Source organism: Myodes glareolus, chromosome 6 (assembly GCF_982192425.1).
Source record: "Myodes glareolus chromosome 6, mMyoGla1.1, whole genome shotgun sequence".
Classification (NCBI taxonomy): domain Eukaryota; kingdom Metazoa; phylum Chordata; class Mammalia; order Rodentia; family Cricetidae; genus Myodes; species Myodes glareolus.
Window position 1 is genome coordinate 18,915,883 of NC_142031.1, and position 26,312 is coordinate 18,942,194.

General features: G+C 47.3%; 2 protein-coding genes and 1 pseudogene across 2 annotated transcripts; all 3 read left to right on the top strand.

Annotated features, from left to right (window-relative positions):
- Window positions 1-18,835: 18,835 nt before the first annotated feature.
- On the top strand, window positions 18,836-21,738 carry LOC125406251 (WW domain-binding protein 11-like; annotated as a pseudogene).
- Window positions 19,591-20,004, top strand: LOC125406252 (dolichyl-diphosphooligosaccharide--protein glycosyltransferase subunit 4-like). Its single transcript, XM_048443121.3, has one exon. The coding sequence runs from the start codon at window positions 19,622-19,624 to the stop codon at window positions 19,730-19,732; it is 111 nt and encodes a 36-aa protein (XP_048299078.2). The 5' UTR covers window positions 19,591-19,621; the 3' UTR covers window positions 19,733-20,004.
- A 627-nt stretch (window positions 21,739-22,365) lies between the features above and the next one.
- Rpl11 (ribosomal protein L11) lies at window positions 22,366-26,099 on the top strand. The gene is made up of 6 exons (XM_048443237.3): window positions 22,366-22,472; window positions 23,171-23,321; window positions 24,071-24,177; window positions 24,502-24,633; window positions 25,675-25,785; window positions 26,033-26,099. Exons 1-6 carry the CDS (start codon window positions 22,467-22,469, stop codon window positions 26,060-26,062), a joined length of 537 nt encoding a protein of 178 aa, XP_048299194.1. The 5' UTR covers window positions 22,366-22,466; the 3' UTR covers window positions 26,063-26,099.
- The last annotated feature ends 213 nt before the right edge of the window (window positions 26,100-26,312 follow it).

Here is a 26,312-nt window from a genome sequence, read left to right on the forward strand (position 1 = left end):
TACAGAGAAACCCTGTCTCGAAAATAAAATAAAAAATTAAAAAAAAGAAAAGAAAAATCATGAGTTAAATCAGGCAGTGGTGGTGCACACCTTTAATCCCAGAACTCAGGAGGCAAAGACAAGAGGATCTCTGTGAGTTCGAGGCCAGCCTGATCTACAGAGGGAGTTCCAGGACAGCCAGGGCTACACAGAGAAATTCTGTCTTGAAAAAACCAATAAACAAACAAACAAATAAAATCATGAGCCAAATCACTTTGGTCCTCTCTTCAAACCCTCCAGGCACTCCCTTCTCAATGGAAAAGAATCCTCACACCTTTCCACAGTCTCCAAGGCCCTGAGTAAGCTGTGAGGCTCTCCATCCCACCCCAGATGCTTTTCCGTCTCTGCCTCACTGGGCTGCCATTCCTTGAACACCCAAGCACACCTGATCTTCAGGGCCTTGGCACTTGTAGATCCTTGGATCACTCATTTTATTTCCAAGTCGGAGTTTCTCTGTATAACAGCCCTACCTGTACCTCCTGAGTGCTGGGATTAAAGGCGTGCGCCACCACCGCCTGGCCCTTAAACTACTCTTGCCTGTTAATCCACCCATGGGGATCACTTCTTTTTTTTCTCCTTCTTTCCTTCTTTTCTTCCTTTTTTCTTTTCTTCCTTCTCTCCCTCCTTCCTTCCCTCCCTCCCTCCCTCCCTTCTTCCTCCCTCCCTTCCTTCCTTCCTTCATTTTGTCTGTCTGTCTGTCTTCTTTCCTTTCTCCCAGTGATGGAAATTGAACCCCCCCACCTCTGCCCCCCCAGCCCCTCTCCTGCTGTGTGGTCCTCACTTTCCCATCTCCACTGATAGCATCCTGTGCCTTTTCTCACCCATTTGCTTATCCAACTGAAGACCCCCAGTAGAAGGGCAGAGCTGATTTTTATCTTGAACCCTCTTATCCAGAACACTTCCTGGTCACAGCAGAACACTTCCTGGTCACAGCAGAACATTTCCTGGTCACAGCAGAACGCTTCCTGGTCATAGCATGCGCTGGTTGGGAGAACAACCAAGAAGCTGCTCTCTTACACCTGCTGGGTTGTCCTAGAAAGGATTTGTTGTTGTTTCGTTTTTCAAGACAGGGTTTCTCTGTCTTGGCCGTCCTGGAACTCATATGTGTGCACATGTGTGCATATGGCTACACTTTGGCCTTTACATGAATGTTAGGATTTGAATTCCAATCCCCATCCTTGCATAGCGAGCATTCTTACTGGCTGAGCTAGTGAGCCCCAGGGGTCCTCCTGTCTCTGACTCCTCCTCAGATCTGAGGTCAAATGCAGGTCCTCATTCTTGCAAGGCAAGCCCTTTACTTGACTGAGCCATCTTCCCAGCCCTATTTTTTGTTTTGTTTTATTGAAATAGGTCTCTCTATGTAGCCCTGGCTATCCTGAAGCTCACTATGTAGACCAGGCTGGCCTCAAACTCACTGAGATCTCCTGCCTCTGCTTCATGAGTGCTGGGACAGAGTGTACCACCACATCTGTCTTCTATTATTGTTATTTTAAAATATTATTTTCTATTTAGTCACTTTATTTTTTGGCGCGGGGATGGGTTTCGAGACAGAGTTTCTCTGTGTAGCCCTGGCTGTCCTGGAACTCACTTTGTAAACTATGCTGGCCTGATCAGAGATCCCCCTGCCTCTGCCTCCCAAGTGCTGAGATGAAAGGCGTGTGTGACCACTGCCCGGTTCTTTATAATTGTTTAAGATGCATTTATTCTATTATTTTATGTGCACATGTGTTTGCCTGCATGCATGTTTGTGTACCACGCGTGTGCCTGGTGCCCACAAAGGACAGAAGAGGGCACTCAGTCTCCTGGAACTGGAGTTACAGATGTTTGTGAGCTGCGATGTGTGTGCTGGGGATGGAACCCAGGTCCTCTGGAAGAGCAGCCAGTGCTCTTAACACTGAGCCAGGTCTGCAGCCTCTATTACTGCTGTAGTCATGTAGTCATGCTGATCTCAGACTTCTGTGTAGTCAAGAATGACCCTGAACAACTGATCCTCCTGCCTCCAACTCCTGAGTGCTGGTACCATAATGGTACCTGGTGGTACCATTGTTATTTATTTATTTTTTAATCACAGCACATCTGGGTGTTCATAGGAAGATATAAAATATCAACCTTGAGAAGGTCAGGAAAATGGCGTAAGCACTTATCTGTGCAGACTCATGCTCCCTATGAAGTTCCAGGCCAAAAGGTAGAGTTCTGTCTTCAAACACAGACCTGGGTCATGACCTTTCCTTTGGGGACCTGGCAAGAGGGAGAAGGATGAGAGAGACATAAGGAAATGGCCATGCTAGTCACCACCAGGCTGCCGACATGTTCAGGTCACGTGATACACAAAACAGGACACTCTCAGCCTCCGCTCTCAGGCTCATTCAAAGGAGGCAGGGAGGCTGATACCCATCAAACAGCCGCCCCCCTCCCCAGCCGTTAGTCGGGAGTCAGGGAAAGGGTTAAGAAGAGAAGGCACAGAGTGGTGAGACGCGTCACATATTCAATGCTGGTAGGAAGGTCAGATGAAAATTAATTTAGCAGTCCCTTCCCTGTGGCCGCTTCCCTGGACCTGATGAAGTGGGTCACAGCTCCCCTGGTGGACGGAAATGAAATGACAGCCCACCCGGTACCTTGTGGTAGCGCTTCAGAGCTCTGGATGCAAAGCTTGAAACCAGCCTTGCTGAGGCTTGTGCCTTCACCGGCTTCTTTAATGCTCTAACCTTTAACCCTGCGCTCAGTGCTGTTGGCACGCTCACTTTACAGGCCAGGAAACTGGTGCTCGGAGAGGAGCTGTTGGGATGGGGATCAGTCAGCCTGGACCCTCGCCTGACTTTCAACAACACAGTGTCAGCTCCTCCTTCTGTTGGGTACTAGAGGCTGGCCAAGTTAAGGAGGGGACTGGCTGGGACCGAATCCTAAGAGCTACGGTGCCACTGGTCTCAGCTGTGGGGAGGACCCGGACATCATTTCAGCAGAGTGGGGCGCATGCTCTTAGGAGGGCGTGGGCAAGGAGCTTTTCAGAGAGAACACCAAGGGGAAGAAAGAAACCAGAGCGGGGAGAGACTGTGAAGTGGGTGTGTTTGGGGGGTGGGGAGCAGACAAAGTCACAGCTAAGGAAGGCTAAAGGCAGGAGGATGAGGCAAGAGCATCAGGGCTCTGGGCAGTCCCCAGCTACACTTAACGGGCGGCTGGCGGGCGGGGGGGGGGGGGGCGGTGAACAAATGATGTATCCCGCTTGAGTAATAGGGTGACGTTAGTTCGCATTCACTCATTCACTCATTCAGCAAAGCTTTGTCAGGTTCTGACCAAAGTGATGAGAACACAGAGGAAAAGGTGGGAGCACACTGGGGAGAAGAGAGAGAGAGAGAGAGAGAGAGAGAGAGAGAGAGAGAGAGAGGGAGGAAGGAGGAGGAGGAGGAGGAGGAGGAGGAGGAGGAGGAGGAAGGACCATAAAGACATCAAGACTTGGTTCGTGATGGAGGCGAGGAGCCAGTAAGAGTGGCCAAGCAGCAGCAGCATCCTAGGAATACTTGGGCAAATCTTCTGTGACTAGCCTCAAACTCCCCATGCAGCCCAGGCTGACCTTGGACTCCTGATCCTCCTGCCTCCACCTCCCCAGAGCTGGGATGGCAGATGTGTGCCACTCCAAGCAGCCTGAGAAACAGGATTTTGTAACCAAAGCTCGGGCCCAGCTTGGTAAACTTCCTGAAGATCGTGTAATTGCATGTTTAAAATGAACAAATGTTGTGTTCTATAAATTCTACCTTGTTATTGTTTTTAAAATACACCTGGGGAGGCAGAAGAGATGGCTTGGAAGCTGAAGAGAGCATCGTGCTCGTGGAGAGGACCCCAGTTGGGCCCAGCACTTGTCCCAGAGGGTCACAGCCACCTGAATTCTCGCTCCGGGGTCTTACACCCTCTCCTGACTTCTGAGGGACTCTTGCTCTCGTGTGCACATTCTCTCTTCCCCACACATACACATAATTTAAATTAATAAACTGGGGTTAAGAAAACATGAAGTCGGGGCTGGAGAGATGGCTCAGAGGTTAAGAGCACTGCCTGCTCTTCCAAAGGTCCTGAGTTCAATTCCCAGCAACCACATGGTGGCCCACAACCATCTGTAACGGGGTCTAGTGCCCTCTTCTGGCCTGCAGGCATATGCACAGACAGAATATTGTATACATAATAAATAAATAAATAAAAAGAAAAAGAAAACATGAAGTCTCAATTTTCCCAGCGATTCTTAATCTCAGAAGGGAGAATATTCCAGATGGAGGGTGAGGGAGAAACCAGGCACTTGGCTGGAAGGGCTGGCCTCACAGTTGGACTGTTTGGACTCTTTGCATTGTCTTGACTTTTGCTTCCAGGAGGTTGCCTGTGCATTCTGGAGCAAATATCTCCATCCCAGCAAGAAGGCCAGCCTCACTTTTCAGACGGGGAAACTGAGGCTCAGAGGGGTCAAGCAGGTTACTCAGACTCATGACCATTAAAGGGTAGAAACAGAGACAGTTACGGTCCAGGGTTGTGTGCTCCAGAGCCTGGGCTCTCGGATGTCCTTGTTCAGAATCCCGTACTACCCACGCGTCGGCGCTTCACTGGCGCCACCTGCTGGTCACTTGAGGGAAGCTCTGGCTTCTAGCTGTGCCCTCCCTTAATAGTCTCCCTCCTCCCTTCCATTATTTTCTGCCTACATCTCCCAGAGGCTTGTAGTCAGGAACAGCTGTCTAGCTTCAGCTTTGCAACAAGAAGACCGAGAGACTTCTTAAAGATGACCCAGAGAAGCAGAGGGAGACCCAGGTGTACTGCGACCACCCACCCACCTATGCAGTTTGGAGCCAGTCCCTCTGTGGGCTGGTTTACATCCCAGGCAATTTGTTTGCTGGCACAGAGGCTTATTATGCAGCAGGCCAGCTGTCCCTCTCGTATATTCGTGTGTGTGTGTGTGTGTGTGTGTGTGTGTGTGTACGCATGCGTGTGTGTCTGCTTAGCTTTTACCCTTTACCCAACTGAAAACAAAACCCAAACAATTTGCTTTAACGACTGTGAGTCGTTTGGGGTGTGGCTGGGTGGCAACTCACTTGCTCATCATGTGCAAAGATGAATCCAATCTGTAGCAACAAAAAATTAAAATAATGGGTAAGTACGTGAGTTAGGAACCATTAGTGCCAAGCAAGAAATGATAGTAAGAAATAATTAATAAGAAAACCAATGGAGGGTCTGGACAGACAGCTCAGCAGGTAAAGGTGCTTTCTTCTACCAAGCCTGACTACTGAGTTCCATCCCCCGGACCTACGTGGTAGAAAGAGAAATCCCACTCACAAAAATTGTCTTCTGACCTCTGCATGCTTGCACAGTGCTTGTGTGCCCAGAAACATACACATGCCACACACAAATAAATGGAAAAAAGAAATTTCAAAAGATCAATAGAAGATAATCAATAGAAAAAATAATAATAAACGTTGGCAAGATGACTGAGCCTGCAGAGACACTTCCCACCAAGCCTGTTGGTCCGACTTCCGTCCCTGGGACCTTTGCGGTGGAGGGAGAGACCTGTGTCCCTCAAGTTGTCCTCTGACCTCCACACTCACACTCTGGGATATGTGACAACTTGGGAGGGGGGTCCTCTCACTGTTTCTCTCTCCAGGCTGCTGTCTCTCTGTCCCTCACACCTTCGTCTTCAGTCCCCTTGCAGAATAGCTCGCCACTGTACTCAGTGTTCCTGGCTGGATGTAGCCACCAACAGCCCTCCTTCTCTCCCTCCTCCCCTAACTACCTGTGCTGATTTACTAACTGACCCTGAGTCTGCTAGCTTCCCATCAGGGCTCAAGTCTCCAGATCCATTTCCCTAAGTGGCTCGACAGAACTTTCCATGAGACTGAACATGTCCTGTGCCTGTTGTGTTTGGTGTGGAAATGTAGCTACTGGTAACCAGGCAAATACCTGCAATCCTGGTTCTTATGAGGCTGAGGCAGGAGGATTTCTAATTCCAGGACAGCCTGGGAAGAGCCTGTCAGACTGGTACCTGAGGAGGCCAGATGAGAACAAAGAAGCCTCCAGGAGCTGGAGTTAGAGATGGTTGTAAATGTGTGTGCTTTTAATTCCAGCACTGGGGAGGCGAAGGCAGGTGGATCTCTGAGTTCATGACCAGTCTGGTCTACAGAGAGTGTTACAGGACAGCCAGGGAAACACAGAGAACAGAAAAGGAAAGGGAGTGGGGTGGGGGGGGGGAAGGAAGGAAAGAAGGAAGGAAGGAAGGAAGGAAGGAAGGAAGGAAAGAAAAAGGAAGGAAGGAAGAATGGAAAGAAAGAAAGAAAGAAAGAAAGAAAGAAAGAAAGAAAGAAAGAAAGAAAGAAAGAAAGAAGGAAGGAAGGAAGGAAGGAAGGAAGGAAAGAATACTGAACTGCTTTTGGAGATCACACTTGGTCTAAATGGCCTATATTGTCCCAACAGCTTAAGAAAAGACCCTCTAAGGCGGGAGAGATGGCTCAGTGGGTAAGAGCACTAGTTGCCACCCACATGGCAGCTCACAACTGTTTGTAACTCAAGTTTCAGTGGATCTGACTCCCTCACACAGACATATGTGCAGGTCAGATACCAACACACATAAAAATTAAATGAATAAATAAAAATTACATTTTTTAAAAAAAGAAGAAAAACTCCTCTTATTTTTATGATTCAGGGTCTCTCATTGGCCCTGGTGTTCACCAATTTGGCTATTCAACAAGCCCCAGATATCCATCTCCCTAGTCCAGGAGTTACAGGCATACACCACTGGTCCTCATGCTTGCCAAGCAAGTATTTTACTGGCTAAGCCTTCTCCCCAGTACCTCTTTGCTTGTTTGTTTGGTTTTGTTGACAGAGGGTGTCAGGTAACCACAGTCAGACTTAAACTCCTGACCCTCCTGCTCCCACCTCCCAAAGTGCTGGGATTACAGTCCTGGCTTGCACCCAATTGAAATACCAGAATTCCATACTAACAATCTTTTGAAAATTTTTCAATCTAATGAGTGAAAATGTATTGCTTTTCTGTTCCCGTGGGTACCAGTGAGACTATACATTGTTTTTGATTTGTTTTATTTTCTGTGTGTTTATTGAGACTGCAAAGTCATTGTTACTGGCATTGCTTATGTATGTCCTTCCCCCATTTTGCTACTAAGTAGGTGGCTTTTTATTTATTTATTTTTAATCAATGTGTAGGGCCTATTTGGATGTGTTTCTCTGTTTAAGCCCTGACTGTCCTGGAACTTGCTTTGTAGACCAGGCTGGCCTCGAACTCATTGATATCTGCCTGCCTCTGCCTCCCCCATGCTGGGATTAAAGGTCTGCGCAACCACCTTGACTTTTTGATGGTTTCCAAGCTGTGCTGCTTCGGGATGGGGCATGGGAAGAAGAGACCAACCAGAGAGGAACCCATGTTCCACCTCCACCCCAGCTTGCTCAGCCTTGCACATAGTGTTATTTGAGGACTAGGTCTGTGGCTAAAACATGAATGAAAATCTAACTCCTGCTCTTGGGAGGCAGAGGCAGGAGGATCTCTGTGAGTTCAAGGCCAGCCTGGTCTACAGAGTGAGTCCAGGACAGTCAGGGCTATACCATGAAATTCTGTCTCAAAAAACAAAACAAAAACAACAACAGCAAAAAAAATTATTAAAGCGGGACTAGAGAGATGGCTAAGTGGTTAAGAGCACTGGCTGTTCTTCCACTGGACCTGGGTTCAACTCCCAAGGTGTTTTACTGTAGGAATAGAGACTAAAAATAACAGGACTCCTTAGACTAAGGGACCTGTCGGAAGACAGGACAAACCCAGAACTCTAATGTAATCAGCCCTCTTTTCTCCAGTGGCCAACTTTCCAGAACCAGGCTTGGCTCTAGGCACACAGCCTCGTCTTTAGGAACCCACAATGTGGCTTGTTACAGAACTGATGGGGAACCTCCTTCAGCCAATGGCCTTTGAGAGGTTGGAACAGATTGGGCATGGCCTTGGTTACCAAAATGCCCCTGCTCACTCGCTCTCCCTGCTTGCCACACCTGGATGTTGGATTCCATTCCTGTTCCTCGTTGTGATCTGATTTCCCCTTTAATAAATAGCACTTTATTATACCATATTCGGAGCTGGTGTGGGATTATTTGATTCATGCTTCCCCCCCCCCCCGCATCTGACGCATTCCCCGTTATCTGGAGCCCAGTGTGTGCGAGTAATCTTTAAAGTTTCCAAGAAGAAGATGGGGTCCCACAACAATGACTCCACCTGGTTGATATGATGTTATGATGTTGATAGCGCTACTTTAAGTCCAATTTTAGGTACCAGCTGCTCAAGATGATTCCAACTTGGTTAGCTGAAATGGTGCACCTTCTTACAATGTTCTGGCTAGAATTCCAAGTAAAAACTTCAGAAAAACCCTATCAACTATTCAGAGACTATTTGCAATTATACCAGACAGTAATTCTGAAACTTACCCATCATTTTAGTTTTACAGGATACCCTAGAAAGAACATTGCCCCCATGACAGCTGGAAGTAATTTTAGAAGATGATGTCCCTTCTCTCAACAAAGTTTGTCTTCAGGGTTAGGGACATCATTTAGGCATTGATTATAACTGGTATAGGGTTGGGGTTTGGGGTGAAAATTTTGTAGGCTCGGGGATCTCACAAAAAAAGGAAATTGAATGGGGTACTAGGTAGATTTCTGTGAACTTACTCACACCAATAATAATAATAATAGTAAGTAATAGAGTGAACACTAATGAGCTATTATTTATAGACAAGTTAATTAGTATAGATTCTTGTACATTGATACAAATTCAAATTATATTTGCTATAGTGAATCTTCTCCTATTTCTATTTACAATATTTGTACTCCTATGCAAAGTTATTTTGTCAGATTGTATGCATGTATGTTTCTACCTCTATTAAAGACATTTTTTATATTTTGTACAATTTTAGGGTATATTTATCATATTATATTGTACGTTTCTACCTCCGATCAAGAGACTTATACATTGTTTAAATTTTGAGGTTATTTTCCTCATTTGCTACACAGTTCTTTAGAGATTATTTAATATTCTAATATAAAGTCTTAGTCTTTAAGTTACATAGGTATTGAGCATTATAAGTCAATAATCATCCATGTTTGTCACACTAATCAGGTTCTTTAGATACATAGAGATTTGTATTCTGCATAGATAGGTAATCTTCAACCACTTCAAAGAACTGTAGAATATGGCATTTAAATACTTAGGGTTTTGTGGACATGAGACACAATTGCTCCTGACAGTGTTGATCTATTCCTGAGAGAATTTGAACACTGAAGACACTTTATTTGGAAATTGTTTTGTTCTTGGCAAAACTGGTTTTTGGGCAAGGAACTGCCCATGTCTCGACCACTGACAAAATGTACGGTGTCCAGACTGGACAAGAAGGATACAAGAAAAAAGACTGCCAAATCTTGGCAAGACAGGGTAAGATGATTTTGAAATTTTTCCTGCCTCTAAAAATGGTCTGTCAGTTACTCTAGGCCTTAGCCAAAGTTGGATGCTCCAACCTTGCAAATGAGACTTTGGGTGATTGTCCAGGTAGCCGGTAGTCTCTGTCATCTACTGTACCTTTTGGAAGCTGCTTAATTGTACTTCCTGCCTACTCAAGTAATATTATCTCCCTTCTCAGACCTTAGATAGGATTGAAGATTAGATAGTTATCGTTACTTTCCTCTCATGACTTAGCCAAGCCATTTCTAATACAATACTTAGACTCCTTGGGAGAAAGTAATTATTAAAGCATTTAGCATATGTTCCTTGCTTAATATTGTTTATGCTTGTTGTAATTCTAATTTTTATACTTGATATCTGTTCTTATTGTGTATAGTTTTGTATTAGTTTTGGAATTCTGTTATTCAGACAAAATGGGAAGGTGATAGGGAACCTCCTTCAGCAAATGGCCTTTGAGAGACTGGACCAGATTGGGCGTGGCCTGGGGTACCAAAAAGCCTGCAGGTCTATCCTCCCGCTGTCTCTCCCTGCTCGCCACACCTGGATGTTGGATTCCGTTCCTGTTCCTCATTGTGAACTGTGAGTTTCCCTTTAATAAAGAACACCTTATTATACCCTATTTGGAGCTGGTGTGGGATTATTTGATTCACGTTTCCCCCATCTGACGCATTCCTCATCACCTCCAAAGAACACCCTTAGACTCCAGGCAGGGGCTGCGACTTGGAACCCTCCAAGCAACCCTTCCTTTGGGAAGGAGACAAAGAACTCTAGCTCATCTCCCACCGACCCTTCGCCGTGTCCCATCGCTTCTTCCTTCCTGCTCTCCCTCTTTGCTGATTTCTTAGAGGGCGAGACAGATAAAGAACTCCAATGACCCACCTGCTTTCTGTCCTTTTTCCGCTTCCTTCAACCTTTCCTGGCTTTAGAGTCTCCTGCTCTACTCCACAGAGCTCTCGTCCTGATTGACAAGTGAGGTGTTTGCTCTGCTCAGGAGCTGCCAGTAAGATTAAGATCGCTGCCAGGAACTGCCAGAAAGAACCAGTTAAGATCGCTGAACCAGGCTTGTGGTTCAGTCTACTGACCCTTCTTTAGGATCTTCCCATTTGCCTCTCAGGGAGGCTGTGGGTGCCATCCACGCCTCAGCACCAAGGACAGTGCTCAGGCAACATTCAGCTTCTCACGCGGTGATTGAACAAACTTGCTATCTGTTGCTATTCTAGAATTTGCCTGGGATCACTGGACCCTATGCATCAGAAAACTCAGTAATAATTGCTTTGTTGGGAATTTATCCTAATTAAGTGATCTAGGATATATTCGGAGGTTTATCAACCGAGAAGATTAGTTTAATTTTTAGTAAAATCAAAATTAAAGAGTCATAGTCAGGTGGTGGTGGTGCATGTCCTTAATTCCAGCGCTCGGGAGGCAGAGGCAGGTGGATCTCTGTGAGTTAGAGGTCAACCTGGTCTACAAGAGCTAGTTCCAGGACAGCAACCAAAGCTACACAGAGAAAACCTGTCTTGAAAAAACAAACAAACAAAAAACAAGAAATGAAGAAGGGGCAGGATGCCTGAAGCCCCAACCCATTCTTCTCTGTGCTCCCAGCCACCAGTGCTGGGCTGTGGAAGCAACGGGACATGGGGGAAGGGTAGCTGGGAGGCGAATAGTGTGCTCTATCTCCCTTCCTGAGGAGGGTTGTTTGCAGGGTCCAGAGATGCAGACCCTACCTTGAGTCTAAGGGTAGAACTCTGGAGGTTCTGCAACAAGTCACACTGTCGGTTCCCAGGGACTAAGCCATGCCTAGAGCCAAGCCTGATTCGGGAAAGTTGGCCATTGGGGAAAAGAGGGCTGATTACATTAGAGTTCTGGGTTTGTCCTGTCCTTCATCAGGTCCCTTAGTCTAAGGAGTCCTGTCTTTTTGGTCTCTATTCCTACAGTAAAACACCCTGACCAAAAGCAGCTCAGGGAGAAAAGGGTCTATTACCCTCACAACTCTCAGGCCACCCCATCCCCGAGGACATTCAGGGCAGGAGCTCAAGGCAGGAACCTGGAGACAGGAGCTGAAGCAGAACCCATGGAGGAATGCCGCTTGCTGGCTGCTGGCTTGCCCAGTCTTTCTTTCTTTGTTCTTGTTTTAAAAATTTTATTTACGGCCGGGCGGTGGTGGCGCACGCCTTTAATCCCAGCACTCGGGAGGCAGAGGCAGGTGGATCTCTGTGAGTTCGAGGCCAGCCTGGTCTACAAGAGCTAGTTCCAGGACAGGCACCAAAAACTACAGAGAAACCCTGTCTCAAAAATCAAAAAAAAAAAAAAATTTTATTTACGGGGCTGGAGAGATGGTTCAGTGGTTAAGAGCATTGCCTGCTCTTCCAGAGGTCCTGAGTTCAATTCCCAGCAACCACATGGTGGCTCACAACCATCTGTAATGAGGTCTGGTGCCCTCTTCTGGCCTGCAGGCATACACACAGACAGAATATTGTATACATAATAAATAAATTAATTAATTAATTAATTAAAAAAATATTTACTTGGGCCGGGTGTTGGACTCTAGTGTCCAAACCGAGAAGGAGTTGCCCCCAGAGACCACCTCATATACCACAGCCGATGCAAAAGCATGAGGATTTTATTAATTCTGTCATGACAGGGTCCCTCAGCATTCGGGAAGCCGAGAGGCCCCGACTAGCTGGTACAGTCTACTTTTAAAGGAGAAGGCCCCATAGAAACAAGAGGGGTTGTTCCTTGACCATTATGATTGGCTTATTCTAAAAGGGCTAATACCAATAATTGGCTGGAGAGCTATTGTCAGATCAGATGAGGTAAGAGGTCATTTTGACCCCATTTCCCAGGGGACTGAGTCAAAACATACGTGTATGGGTAATTGTTCAGGAACTGAGTACGTGCATGTGTAGCTGTTAGGTCCTTGGTTCCCAGGGGAGGAGGGGAGGCACAGAGGCTGAGAGGGTTTGGAATTGTCAGAAATGGCTTCAGAATTGTCTTAAAGTCTTACACGGGCAGTGGTGGCACATGCCTTTAATCCCAGCACTCGGGAGGCAGAGGCAGGATCTCTGTGAGTTCAAAATTATTTACTTGTATTTTATGTACATCACTGTTTTTCTGCTTTTATGTCTATGTGAAGGTGTCGGATCCTTGGAACGGGAGTTAGAGGCAGTGATGAGCTGGGAATTGAACCCAGGTCTTCTGGAAGAGCATCCAGGGCTCTTAACTGCTGAGCCACCTCTCCAGCCCCTCAGCCTTTCTTATAGAACCTAGGACCACTTACCCAGGGGTGGCCCCTCCTACATCAACCAAGAAAATGTTCACAAAACTTGCCCACAGACCAACCTGGTGGGGCCTTTTCTCAATAGAGATTGCCTTTTCCAAAATGACCCTATGGGAGTTGATTGACCCTTTCACAGGGATCGCATATCAGATATTCCGCATATCAGACGTTTATATTATGATTCATAACAGTAGCAAAATTGTACTTATGAAGTAGCAATGAGATAATTTTATGGTTGGGGGTCACCACAGCATGAGGAATATTGAAGGGTGGCAGCATTACGAAGGTTGAGAACCACTGACTTAGATTTATCTGTCGTAATGAAAAAGTCAGCCCTGTTTTAATTTTATAAGGGATGTAACCTAGAGATGGCAGATTCAGAGTTGAACCTGGTGACTCAGGTCTGTGATTCCAGCTCTCTGGAAGGTTGAATCAGGAGGCTTGGCTTAATTAAGTTTAAGACCAGTTTGAGCTACAGTGTAAGACCCTGTCTCAAACAAGTAGAAACAGGACTAACCTAGTGTTTGGTTTTGTGTTTACTGGGGATTCAACAGAGGCCTTGCACATGCTAGGCAAGTTCGCTACCACTGAGCTATATTCCCAAACCACATATGTGTGGATTAATTTTTTGTTTTGTTTTGTTTTTTGAGACAGGGTTTCTCTGTAACTTTGAAGCTTATCCTGGAACTCGCTCTGTAAACCAGGCTGCCCTTGAACTCACAGAGATCCACCTGTCTCTGCCTCCCAAGTGCTGTAATTAAAAACATGTACCACCACTGCCTGACTTAAATTTTTTCTATTTTATTTTATATGTTGTTTGCGTGTTTTGCCTGCAGGTATGTCTGTGTACTACTTGTATGCCCAAGACGTTGGATCCCCCAGAGACAGTTGTGAGCTGTCATGTGAGTGCTGGGAATCGAACCCCTGTCCTCTAAAAGAGTAGTAAGTACTCTTAACCACGGAGTCATCTCTCCAGCCTTCCCTTTTTATATTTATTTTGAGACAGTCTTGTTAGGTTAACTAGGCTTGCCTTGAATGTATGATGCTCCTACTTCAGCCTTTTAGGGAGTTGAATTTGCAAACATAAGCCACCAACCCAGGTTCCAATCTACCTTTTTTGTTTATTTTTGAGACAGGGTCTCACTCTGTAGCTCTGACTTTCCCAGAACTCACCGTGTAGATCATGCTGTCCTTGAACTCACAGAGATCCACCTGCCTCTTTCTCCTGAGTGTTAGGATTAAAGGCATGAGCCACTACACCGGGCTTTTCCACTCTGCTTAAATACATGAAATGTTCATTGTAGAATTTGATTTGATCCATTTGGTACAATGCAGAAGGAGATCAATCTAAACCAATAGTCTCCCATAGACTTTAGCAAAGGGTGATGGGAGTTACTTTATAGCAGGCACTGGAGGGAAGTTCTAAGATGACATTGCAAGAGGAACTTGAAGCTTTGTTGCCTGTTGCCCCATAGCTTGAATATTATTGTAGGCAGAGACTGCTTGCTCGTTCCCCAGCCGCCCAGACCCGAAATAATTACTCAGAAACTATATCAAGTCCAACACTGGTTGGCCAATGACTCTAGTATATTCTTAGCTAGCTCTTATATCTTAAATTAATCCTATTATTATTTTGTATTTTACCATGAGGCTCATGGTTTACTGGTAAGGTTTCAGGGCATCTGTCTCCTTCAGCAGCTACATGGTGTCTCTTTGACTCTGCCTTCTTTTCTCCTCTATCTCTGTTTGGAATTCCTGCCTTGCTCTTTCCTGCACAGCCATAGGCCCCAAACAGCTTCTTTATTATCCAATGGTAATAAAACATATTCACAGCATACAGGGGGGAATCCCACATCAGATTGTCATTCAGGGTTTTGTTTTGTTTTTCTGAGATGACAGGGTCTTTCTATGTAGCTCTGATTGTCCTGGAACTTAGACCATGCTTACAGAGGGCAAAGAGTCCTTGTGCACACAGATAAGCACTGGAGAAACCAAGAGAGTTAAAATACACAGGCATCCTTTGAAGAAAAGAGATGTTTACCTGTCTTCCTCCCAGAATGCTAGGAATAAATGTCGTTTACAGCTTGGTGATCCTTTGCTCTTTGTTGAGCCAGACTCTGTCTGTATCTTCCAGAATTCATTTTTACTTATCCCAGACGAGCATTGTCATAAAGCCCATCCTTATGAGTGATGTCACCTGTGTTTTACAACAGCCTAAGTGACATCTATGTTATCTTAGGGTCAGGCCAATCCTGACACCCACAGGTCTTTTGTAGCATGATTAATAAAACCCCAGAGACAGATATTGGGGTTCAGTCTGAACATCAGAAGACCAAAGCAGCTAACCACTAGAGAGCTCTTACCTCTATGAAATCTTCAGATTGAAAGAGTTTCTGTCTCATCCCGCCTTATATTCCTCTAGTGCTTGGATTAAACGCAGGCGTGCACCACCACCACCCGGCCTCTATGGCTAACTAGTGTGATTGTTGGGATTAAATGTGTGTGCCACCACTGCCTGGCCTGTATGGTTGACTAGTGTGACTTGTTTTATGTTCTGATCTTTAGGCAAGCTTTATTTATTAAAATACAAATAAAATATCACTACAGCCTTTTATTTACCTCAGTCATTCTCCCTGGACCCTGAATCTTGGGCGTTGTCTCTTAGTCAGTAGTATCCATCTTTATGAGAGACGCCAGAATGTACTTAAGAATTTTAATGTAAACATGTCTTAAATTTGTTGTGCACGTGGGACTGAGTTAATTGCTATCAAAAAACTTTTCCCCCAAATTGTGTTGTGCTTAAATATGACTAAAATAAACCAACTAAAAGTGTTGGACTTTTGAAGCTTAGACCAGTGGTGGTTACTAAATGAAACTGAACTGAGTTTTGATCTTACGTCCCAGATGTTTCCCTGCTTACAGGGACCTGCCCCACCCCTGCAAGACTGACCTTGAACTCACAGAGCTCCCCCTTATGTCTGCCTCCTGATTGCTGGGATTAAAGGTGGGTACCTCCCAGCTACTAAGTGGGTCTTTGGAGAGGGATGTATCTCCATTGGTAGAGCACTCAGCTGCGTGAACAGGCCTGGGGCTTGAGCTACCACATGGCATGAATCACGCAAGCTGGAGTATTCCTGCAGCTCCATTACTCAGGAGGTAGAGGCAGGAGGGTCAGAAGTTCAAGGTCATCCACCTTTGTTAAATAGGAAGTTCAAGGTAAGCCTGGGATGCGTGAAACCCAGTATTAAATAAAAAAAAAAAAACCAATCAAACAACCAAAAAAACCAGTGAGAGACTGTCCTAGCGTCCTGAACAATTATTAGGTATCTATTAAGATCTGGAGGCTAAAAGCACACAACGTGTTAGCTTGTGGTCATTGTACTTGATGTTCGGGTTTCGGCCCAACTACAAGGCAGTTGCTCAGTCCTTGAAGACCGGATTTATCCATCTTTAAGATGGAGATGATGCTGACCCCCTAGGCTGGTGTGGATCTGTGAAGTCGCAGAGAAACAAGTGCGTTGCAAAGACCACTAGAAGAGCCGGTCTCCGCCCCACCCTCACAGAGAGCTGGGGGAAGGCTGGGGCTGTCATCTGACTGATCCTCAGCCAGTCACTGGGCCGTGGGCAATCTACTTCTGACACTCAGCTGTTCCCTCCACGGGAGAAGAGGACATACTCTTTTTCTTACAAGTCTGAGTTACTTTTATTTATTTGTTTGTTTGTTTGTTTATTTGAGATTGTGTCTCACAATCTGAGGCTTGGACTTCTGACCCTTCTGCCTCTTCCTCCCAAGCCCTGGGATTATAGACACAGGACATCACATCCAGTCTTCTAGTTTTGGGCATGTGCCTGGTTTGCCTTAATTGTCAACTTGAAACAGCCTACAAGTCACCTTAGGGGGAGAAGCCTCAATTGAGGAAATTGCCTAAATCCAGCTGGTCTGTGGGCATGTGGGAGGGTTGTCTTCATTGTTAAGGGATGCAGGAGGGTTCATCCCCCTGTGGGTGGGTCCATTCCCTAGACAGGTGGTCCTGGGCTACATAATAAAGCTAGCTAAGCATGATCCTGAGATAGAACCAGCAAGCTGCATTCCTCCATGGCTTCTGTTTCAGACTCTTGCCTTGAGTCCCTGGATGGCATCCTGTAAGACATTAAATGAAATAAACCCTTTCCTACCCGAAGTTGCTTTCGGTCACCATGTTTGATCTCAGCAGTAGGACGAACGTAAAATAGGGTGGAACCCAGGGCTTTGTATGTGATAGGCAAGTGTTCTACCAACTGAGCTGCACCTCCAACTACATATTTTTTGGTTTGAATTATCTATTTATTTTGGTTGCCGTGGCACATGTAGGTGCAATAGAATGCTTGTAGAAGCCAGAAAATAGCTGCAGGGGTTGGTTCTCTCCTCCCACCATGTGAGTTCTGGGGCTCCAACTGAGGTCTTCAGACTTGCCGGGAGACTTGGTTTTCTCTAGTACATTCTCATTGGTAATTATCCAGTCCCAAGTGGTCAACCCTACACACATGGACATATGAGCAACACTAGATGGACTCAGTGTGTTTTTCACACACACACACACACACACACACACACACACACACACACACCAATAGCAGTTGAAGAAGAACTCACAAGTTTGAAAGGAAATAGGGATGTGGGATGAGTTGTGGAGAAGAGGCGGGAGTGGAGATGATATCAATACAGGGCTCATGTAGGAAATCCTTTAACAATGATTAATTGATTACAATGAGCTATTATGTATAAGTTTCATGTGAGGTTGGTTCTCTCCTTCCACTTTTACACGGGTTCTGGGGATTGAACTCAGGTCACCGAGCTTGCCTGGTGAGAACTTTACCTGCCTTGACAACCCCACTCCAAGTCTTGAAGAAGCGTCCCCCTTGCTGTACCATTCATGGGGTCTTCTGATCTGGCCATCCGCACTCAATGGCAGAGACTCAGAGGCAAGCCTTTCCTCTTGGCTCTCGGCCATCCTGCAGCTTCCCAGAAGAGCCCTCTCCACTGCCTGTGTAGAACATGGAAAGGCTGGGGTCTTCCGTCCCTGCTGTGTAGGTTAGAAAGGGGGATTGTGGCAGCAGAAGGGAGACATCTGGCTCTTTTTCAAGTCGTATGTGTTCTTCTTTGTCTCTGCATTCCTGTTAGAGGAGCTGACTGATCCAAGGCCAGCTTCTGCCTGGCATGTAGATCCTTCCGTTCAGCTGCTGAGAAGTCCATGCGACCCTGGGATGTGGCCCCATGGTCTGCAACTGATGCTCTTGTCTCAGATGTATCTGCAGGCCACCTCCCCCTCTTTCTCCTTCTCTCCATGCCCTCTCTGTTTTAGCCAGCAAGTCTAATACTTGTTTTGGAGGGTGGGAGTGGCTTGGAGATAGTAGCTTGCCATGAAAGTAATGACTTACACAATTCACCAAATTTTCACAGTAACCTTTGACACAGAGGAACCTATTTTATACAAGGGGAAAACTGAGGCTGAAAACATTTAATTAGCAACTAGCTGGTTGAAACAAACCCCCACATGCCTGCCTGCGTTCACAGCTCAGGACTCTATTTTTAAATTTTACTTATTACTTATTAGTTTATGTATGTGAGTGCTCTTCCTGCGCCTATGTCCTTGCACATGTGCATACCTGATGTCCTTAGAAGGAAGAAGAGGGCATCAGGTCCACTGGAACTGGAGATACAGGTAGTTGTGAACCTCCATATGGTTGCTATACTGGATCTTGCTCTGTAGACCAGACTGGCCTCAAACTCACAGAGATCCACCTGCCTCTGCCTCCCAAGTACAGCGATTAAAGGCATGTGTCATCACCACCAGCCAGCTCAGGGCTCTTAAACCCTTAATAACTGTGATTTGTATAATGTCTATGTTAACATTGTTGCATTATAAATTGACTATAGGAGAAGCAGAGGTGAAGGCCCTATTGCAGGAAGTACGCTGGGACTGCCTGCTACCCGGCCTGGCCAATCCGGGAGCCCCACAGTTGGGGTTCTTTTGTTTGTTTGTTTGTTTTTGTTTTTTTAAATCATATCAATTATCAACACGGGACGAAGATCAACATCCTCCACCAAGAGTGGGAAGTTTAGCCCTACAGACCACGCTCGAAAGGAAACCTGGAAAGGAGAACTGAAAAAGAACAAAACCCAAACATGATGTTCAGAGCTGCAGTTTTGGAGATGAAAGATCCTGAACAGGTCATCTGGGACATGGGGACACTGTACAGAATGGAGTTTAACCCAAGGCAGCAGCCACAGTTAAATGAGAAAGCACCAAAAGACAAGCATTAAAAGCGGCGGGAAACCTTTGAACAAATTCTACGACTTATTTATGAAAAAGAAAATCCAGATATTTACAAAGAATTGAGAAAGCTAGAAGTAGAATATGCACAGAAGAGGCTCAACTGAACCGATATTTTGATGCTGTTAAGAATGCTCAGCAGATAGATCTCTGTGAGTTCGAGGCTAGCCTGGTCTACAAGAGCTAGTTCCAGGACAGGCTCCAAAGCTACAGAGAAACCCTGCCTCAGAAAAAGAAGAAGAGGAAGAGGAAGAGGAAGAAGAAAGAAAGAAAGAAAGAGAAAAAGAGAGAAAGAAAGGAAAAAAGAAAAGAAAAGAAATGCTCAGCATGAGGAAGTAGGGAACATCCCTTTGCCAGACATGCCACATGCTCCTTTCAACATCTTGATCAGCACATTCCACTTCCTGGTGCCCAGCCACCCTCCATCCTTAAGAAAACCTTGGCATTGAAGTTCCGGCTCAGGTCTCCTACCTCGAGCTGTACAGCTAGCGGTAGCATCGGAGCCGAGTGGAGCTGGTCAGGATGATCACGGAGCAGCTCGCCATCTTCGCCAACATGCTGCGCGTGTCGCTTTTCTTGCTTGTGGTTCTCTATCACTACGTGGCAGTCAACAATCCCAAGAAGCAGGAATGAAAATAGCGCTTTCTCCGCCCCAGGGTTTCAGGACATAGTCTGAGGCAAGATGGAGGGTGTGAGGGGCCTTCACACTTCACTGCATCCCTCCTACCCATCACAGCATACAAAGCAACTACACCTGGATTTTTCCAAACAATTTTTATTTCCTCAAAGTCTTCCTTAATCCTATGGAACAAGAAGCTTCCACTGAACAGGGCCCAGTATAGGGGCTGCTTTCTTTTCTATTCCCTCCCCCCAATACAAAAATATAGATATATATAAAAAGAAAAAGAAAAGAAAACCTTGGCATCTCCATCTCGGACAGTTTCTATCCTTCTGCTTCTCGGACATGGTGTCCCACGCTTTCCCTCTGGCAGAAAAACACCGGACCCTCCACCTGGCCCACCTCCTCCTCAAGTTCTGCAGATGTATGGCCATAAAGTAGGTTTTGCTCTAGATCTTCGCCCTCGTAGATGAGATGAAGACGTGTTGTATAGTCCAGAACTTGCTCAGCGAGGGCATGACGATGCCGTGTCCAGTACCAGTGAAGACCTCGGCGATCCTGAGGACATGGACAAGGATAAGCATGACGACAGTACAGATGACAGTGATACCACAGATCTGATGCCGAGACTGAGGGGGATGCGTCTGGGCACCGTGATGACAGCAAGCGACGCAACCCTGAGGAGCAGAAGTCAGGTCTGAGTGTTCCAGTGTGCCTGGAAAATCAGGGAAGAACATGAAGGAGCTGACTCCTCTTTAAGCCATGATGCTTCGGATGGTAGGTCAGGAAACCCCTGAGGAAGGACCGGAAGTGGAGGAATTTTCCGAGGATGATGACGACTCAGAGGATTCTGAAGTGGGAACAGCAGAAGTTGCATAAAGAGGATTCCCACATCTGCTGCTCCTTCCCAGCAGACTCCCCCACACACTGTCCCTCCTTTGCAGATACAAGCACCTCCCATGCCAGGACTACCACCTCTTGGACAAACGCCTGCCCCACCCTTAGGGCCTCCTGGGCCACCTCCAGGGGCTCCTCCATTCCCTAAACCACCTGGAATATCTGGAATCCAAGGGCCTTTACCGCGACTTTTAGCTCCAGGGCCACCACCAGGCCGACCTCTTGGCCCTCCCCCAGGTCCATCTCCAGGTCTTCCCCTGGCTCCCCTCCTCGAGGACCCTCACCAAAGCAGGAGGACCTCCTGCACCTCCAGGTATCCCTTCTCCTCCTCCCGGCCTGATGTGCCCACCCTGGGTGCCTCCTCTCCACACTGGGCTTTTCCCGCCAGCTCCCTTGCCCAACCCGGGGGTATAGAGTGCCCCACCCAGCCTCATTCAGCGATCCGACTGAAGGCGGACAATGCAAGTGCAGCCACTATCGAGAAGAAAGCCACAGCGACCATCAGTGCCAAGCCCCACATCGCCAATCCCAAGGCAGAGGTCACACGGTTTGTGCCCACTGCACTGAGAGTGCGCCGGGAGAATAAGGGGGCAACTGCTGTCCCCCAAAGGAAATCAGAGGGTGACTGCACTGTGCCCGTTGCCAAAGCAGCCCCCAGATCTGGTCTTTCTGTTCCCGTCTCAGTACAAGCTAAGGACGATGTTTTTGAAGCGTTCAGGAAGGAGATGAAGGGCTGCTTGTGACAGCTTCTTGTGCCGGGACAGGCTGCTGCGGAGAGCACTGGTCTGTGGAACAAGAGGCTCTTGGTAGACACAGTGAAGAGCAGTGTCCACCGTCGGGGTTTCCAACTTCAGTCCGGGGCCTCCTGTCGCTGGCCTTGCTGGGGTTCCCTCCCTGCACAGGGCGTTCCTCTACAATAGACCAGGACGGGAAGCTCTGCAACTGAAACACGTTCCCTAGGACGCCACCATTTCAGCCCCTTTCTTCCTCTCTCCAAAGGAATGACATCAGAGAGGTCTTAGTTATTTGTTGACTCTGTGACTCTCCCCTACGGGCACTGGAGTAGAGATTTCTGGGGGTAAAAAGTTTATTTCATCTTGATTTTTGTGTTTGAGTTATTTTTAATATTTTCCTGTATTTATATTTTGTAATATTTTACTTGTAGTGAAATGGATTACAGTGTCATTTTCCATTTCCAAGCAGATTATGTGGGAAGGAAATGTACAGTTCTCAGATTAAAGTCGTTTCCCACGACCTAACCTCTGAGTGTTTCATAGAGAAATAAAATGTTCCATACAAATAAATGAATAAATTGACTATAATCTGTCAATTTATTTATTTTTAAATTTTTGCTTATTTTATTTATATGGGTGTTTTGCCTGCCTACATGTATGTGCACCGCTTGCATGACTGGGACCTGTAGATGCCAGAAAGGGGTCTGTCCTGGAACTGGAGGTACAGCCGGTTTTGAGATGCTCTGTGCATGCTGGGAACCAAATCAAGGTCCTCTGCAAGAAGGACCTTCTCTAGCCCAGCACAGTTGGTTTAATGAACCTTGGGCGGTGTCATCACTCAAGAACCACCAAGTCCTGAGATGGTTCACGAAGTCACGGACTCTAGGACGAACAAGTCTACCTGGTTTTCAAAAGCGTTAGTTAGATCATCCAAGACCTGGTTTTGCTCCGGAGATGACTGCAGTTCCCAGGACTGTCCACTAGAAGGCGCTGCGCCGTGACAGCCGTGCCTCTCTTCCTCACTCCCATCTCGTTTGCTAGCCCAGCTAAAAAGCCCGCCTCCTAACCCATAAGGCCAGGGGGCCGGAAGTCCTGCTCTCTCTTCCTGTCCTCCAACATGTCGGTGAGTATGCGAGAGCTTGCTTTGCCTCGCTTTCATCCGCCGCCATCCGAAGCCGGCGGGGCCCATCAGGGCGCTCTTGCCGGTGCGCGGAGGAGGTCGGAGCCCGCGATGCTGATGGCACTGAGACCGGCAGGGCTGTGCGGGCCGCGGGTGCAGGGCTCGCCCGTCACGTCGCCTCCCGTTCTAAGAAGGGATCCAGGTCCGCGGCCCCGCGGGCCCCGAAGGTCTGGGGTAGCAGTGAGCGCGAGCGGAGTCTACCGAGCCCCGTGTCGGTTCTCAGTCCTGGGCCCTGGAAGCCGCTTGGTGCTGGGGAGCTTCTGCGGGTTCCTGCACTCGGGGCCGAGGGAAGGGGGAGGGGATGTCGCCTAGGCTCGTGCGTCCCGTCGGCTTTTTAGGGTTCTCTTGTATTCGTCTCTTGTCTGATTGGCCTTTGATAAGCCGTAGTCTCCGTCACCCTACACGCGGATCTCCGTAAGGTTCAGGCTTGCTCTCTGTATCCGTGCGCCCCGCGCATGGAGGAAGAGACACACTTCCGAATTGACCCCCCTCCCCCCAAGCAGATCGGCTGGGACTTCTCTGAGGGCGTTCGTAGGACTTGGGGCGATGGGAATAAATAAGATGTGCCCATGGCGAGGACACTGGCTTCGGCTCGGGCGGCCGTGAGGATGCTGACGGCTGTGTCACTTTGTCTCTCGCAGCAAGATCAAGGTGAAAAGGAGAACCCCATGCGGGAACTTCGTATCCGCAAGCTCTGCCTCAATATCTGTGTTGGGGAGAGCGGGGACAGACTGACCCGGGCAGCCAAGGTGTTGGAGCAGCTCACAGGCCAGACACCTGTCTTTTCCAAAGGTGAGTGGTGGCGGGCTGGCCGGAGAGGGCTACCCTTGATTGGTCTAACCGGAACACCAGCTCAAGCTTTGAGTAGGGGTGTGGTATTCGGCTGGCTGTGCTGCTCACTTCTGGCTCTACCTCAGCTGTGAGTCCCTGTTTGTGGCATGTGAGGAGCAGGTTCTGTTGCGTGTGGGACTTTGGTGAACCGTCATGTTAGGGTTAGGTACCGTTACCTAGTGCAGACAGTGAGCTTGAGCAAGCTGACCTCAGAACGTCTGTACAGTGGTGACCAGGTGCTGTGAGCTATTAGAAAACACAGCTTTTTAGCAACTGCCACCCGGTTGTCCCCTCTGCTCTGTCCTGGGGGATTGAACCCAGGTTCCTGCACATTGGTGCCATGTTTTCTGGGCGTGTGATGGTCAGCTGGGTGTGGCAGCCTACACCAGTAATCCTGTCACTCAGGCTGAAGCAGGAGGATTGCTGCCAGGTTTGCTGGGCTGAACTGCATTAGACATTCTCAGTGAGCATAATAGTTCTCTCTGGCTTGCTTTGGAGACTTTAATGTTATTTATTTTAAGTTCTTAGTCATGAAGTATGGCTGAGTAGGTTAGAGCTGAAAGGTCTGTTCCCTGGGTTATAGATGAAGTTAACTAACACATTAGAGCACCACTTAGAATGTGAGTAGATGCCCGGGTCATGGAGCTACGTTTGGGTAGCAGTGTGTACAGAGGGTGTGACATTACCTGTCTCTTTGCCTCTGCCTGCAGCTAGGTACACCGTCAGGTCCTTTGGCATCAGGAGAAATGAAAAGATTGCTGTTCACTGTACTGTCCGTGGAGCCAAGGCAGAAGAAATTCTGGAGAAAGGCCTGAAGGTAAGACTGTTCCGTGTGTAGACAAAGCAAAGATAGGCTCATGCGCAGCAGTGCTGGGCTGCACTTTGGTGTTTTAAAAGATGCCCATGTGTTCTTTGGGTTCCTGTTCTTTGCTTGGGTTTTTCTCTGCCCTCTGGAAGTTGGGATCATTTGTTAAAGTCTGTAGGTGGGAGGTGGGTTTTGTTTAGGGGAGGGAGTGGCCTGGGCTTCTGGCCAGGCTGCAAGACTTGGTTTGGCTCTGGCCTTACTGGGTGTTGATTGCAGCATGTATTGGTGTGGCCCTTGAACATGGTGAATAGCACGATTGCTGCGTTTTCTCCTCAGGTGCGAGAGTATGAGTTACGGAAAAATAACTTCTCAGATACTGGGAACTTCGGCTTTGGGATTCAAGAACACATTGACCTGGGCATCAAATATGACCCAAGCATTGGGATCTACGGCTTGGACTTCTATGTGGTATGGCTCCTCACCCTTTCCCCAGCTGCCTGGCGTGGGGTGACTGCTTCTCTCTCTTGCTATTGGGATAGTGCTATGTCTTGTGTCTTGTCTGCTCGTGTGTCCCTCTTGGGAGGAAGGGCCTTGTTTGTGGCAAATGTAGACGTTCACTACCACACAGCACAGCCTGGCCCCTGCATTGTGAGCTTTTCTGGGCCGTGGGACTGTGTTGTACTTGGGTTTGGCTGAGCTGTGGTGGCCCTGTCTCCTCCGATCTTTCCCTCTCCTATATGAATTCCATGCAGAAGACATAGAAATAGGTGTGGGCTCAGATGGGGATTTTTCATGTGGAGATGGCTTTTCTGCCACGGTTTTTCTTTCATACGAGTAAAGAGGCAGAAGTGAAAGTGAGAAACCCTAGCACCTAAAACTCAGGCACCTAGACAACCGTGAAGGTGAGACCTCCCAGGTTAGGGCAGCAGAGCTTTGGGGAGTGTTCTGAGCAAAGGGGGTGAATATGTGTTTTTCTACTGCTTTGTAGAGCTTAAATGTTTCCTCATTGTACATGTTCCAGGTTTTGTTTTAAGGCAAAGTCCTTGGTTTGTAGCCCAAGCAGGTCTTGAGCTCCATCTAAATCTCCTGTGTGTTAAGATTCTGGGATCTACTGACACACAGCTGGGTTTGTCCTGACCCATACAAACATCAAATTTATTTTTATGTGTATGGATATTTCTACCTGTATATACATCTGCACTGTGTGTGTGCCTGGTGCCTGTGGAGGGCAGGGTAATCATAGCCTCCTAGAGACTGGAGTTTACAAGGTAGGGAAGCAGTTGTGGATCCTTGACACTTGGCAACGGGTGGTGAAGGTTCCGGCCAGCCGAGCATATGTTTGTAGTGTAATATGTTGTCCGAAGCTAACTGTGGTTCTGCCAACTCAGGAGTGTCCGAATCCAGTAAGTTTTTATAGACACCTTGAAGATGGGTCTCCAGTATGTGCGTCTTGTCCATCTTCAGTTGACCCTAAGCTGGCTAAGTGACTGTTGGTTGTTCCTGGCACAGGTGCTGGGCAGGCCAGGTTTCAGCATCGCAGACAAGAAGCGCAGGACAGGCTGCATTGGGGCCAAACACAGAATCAGCAAAGAGGAAGCCATGCGCTGGTTCCAGCAGAAGGTAAAGCTGATTTATCTCAAGTGAACTGGTGGTGTTGGTGACTGTTACTGGGATTGGGGCTATGAACTACAATGCTATTTGGTGGGTCGCTTGTTTTAAAGATAGAATATTGGGCAGTTTGTTAAGTGATTCCCAGGGTTGGTGGTTGAAAGGTCTGAGTGTAGGTAGCCGGAATCAGAACGTTAATCTGTGCTGCCGTTCTTGCTGTTGCCTCCTGTTCTGAAAAATGCAATCTCTTCTTTTTCAGTATGATGGGATCATCCTTCCTGGCAAATAAATTTTATCCAAAAGGCCAATAAAATTTTTCTCAGAAATGCATTTACTATTGTGTTTGTGAAAGGAGTCTGACCACATTCGAATCCTGGGACCTCAAGCACTTAGCCTCGATGAGAATTGCTGTTGGCAGCCTGCACCCTGGACTCCAGTGTTTCCCGGCGGCTCAGAGCTGAGCGTGTCCTGTGGGTGGGCTGTGGTGCAGTGACCCCAGGTTAAATGGGTTTTGAGAGGTGTGGGCGGGGTTAGGGTTT

Coding starts and splice junctions, on each gene's coding strand:
- LOC125406252 (XM_048443121.3), top strand. CDS start 19,622: ATGATCACGGAGCAGCTCGCCATCTTCGCCAACATGCTGCGCGTGTCG.
- Rpl11 (XM_048443237.3), top strand. Junction 23,322..24,070: donor GACACCTGTCTTTTCCAAAG/GTGAGTGGTGGC, acceptor CTCTGCCTGCAG/CTAGGTACACCGTCAGGTCC. Junction 24,178..24,501: donor TTCTGGAGAAAGGCCTGAAG/GTAAGACTGTTC, acceptor TTTTCTCCTCAG/GTGCGAGAGTATGAGTTACG.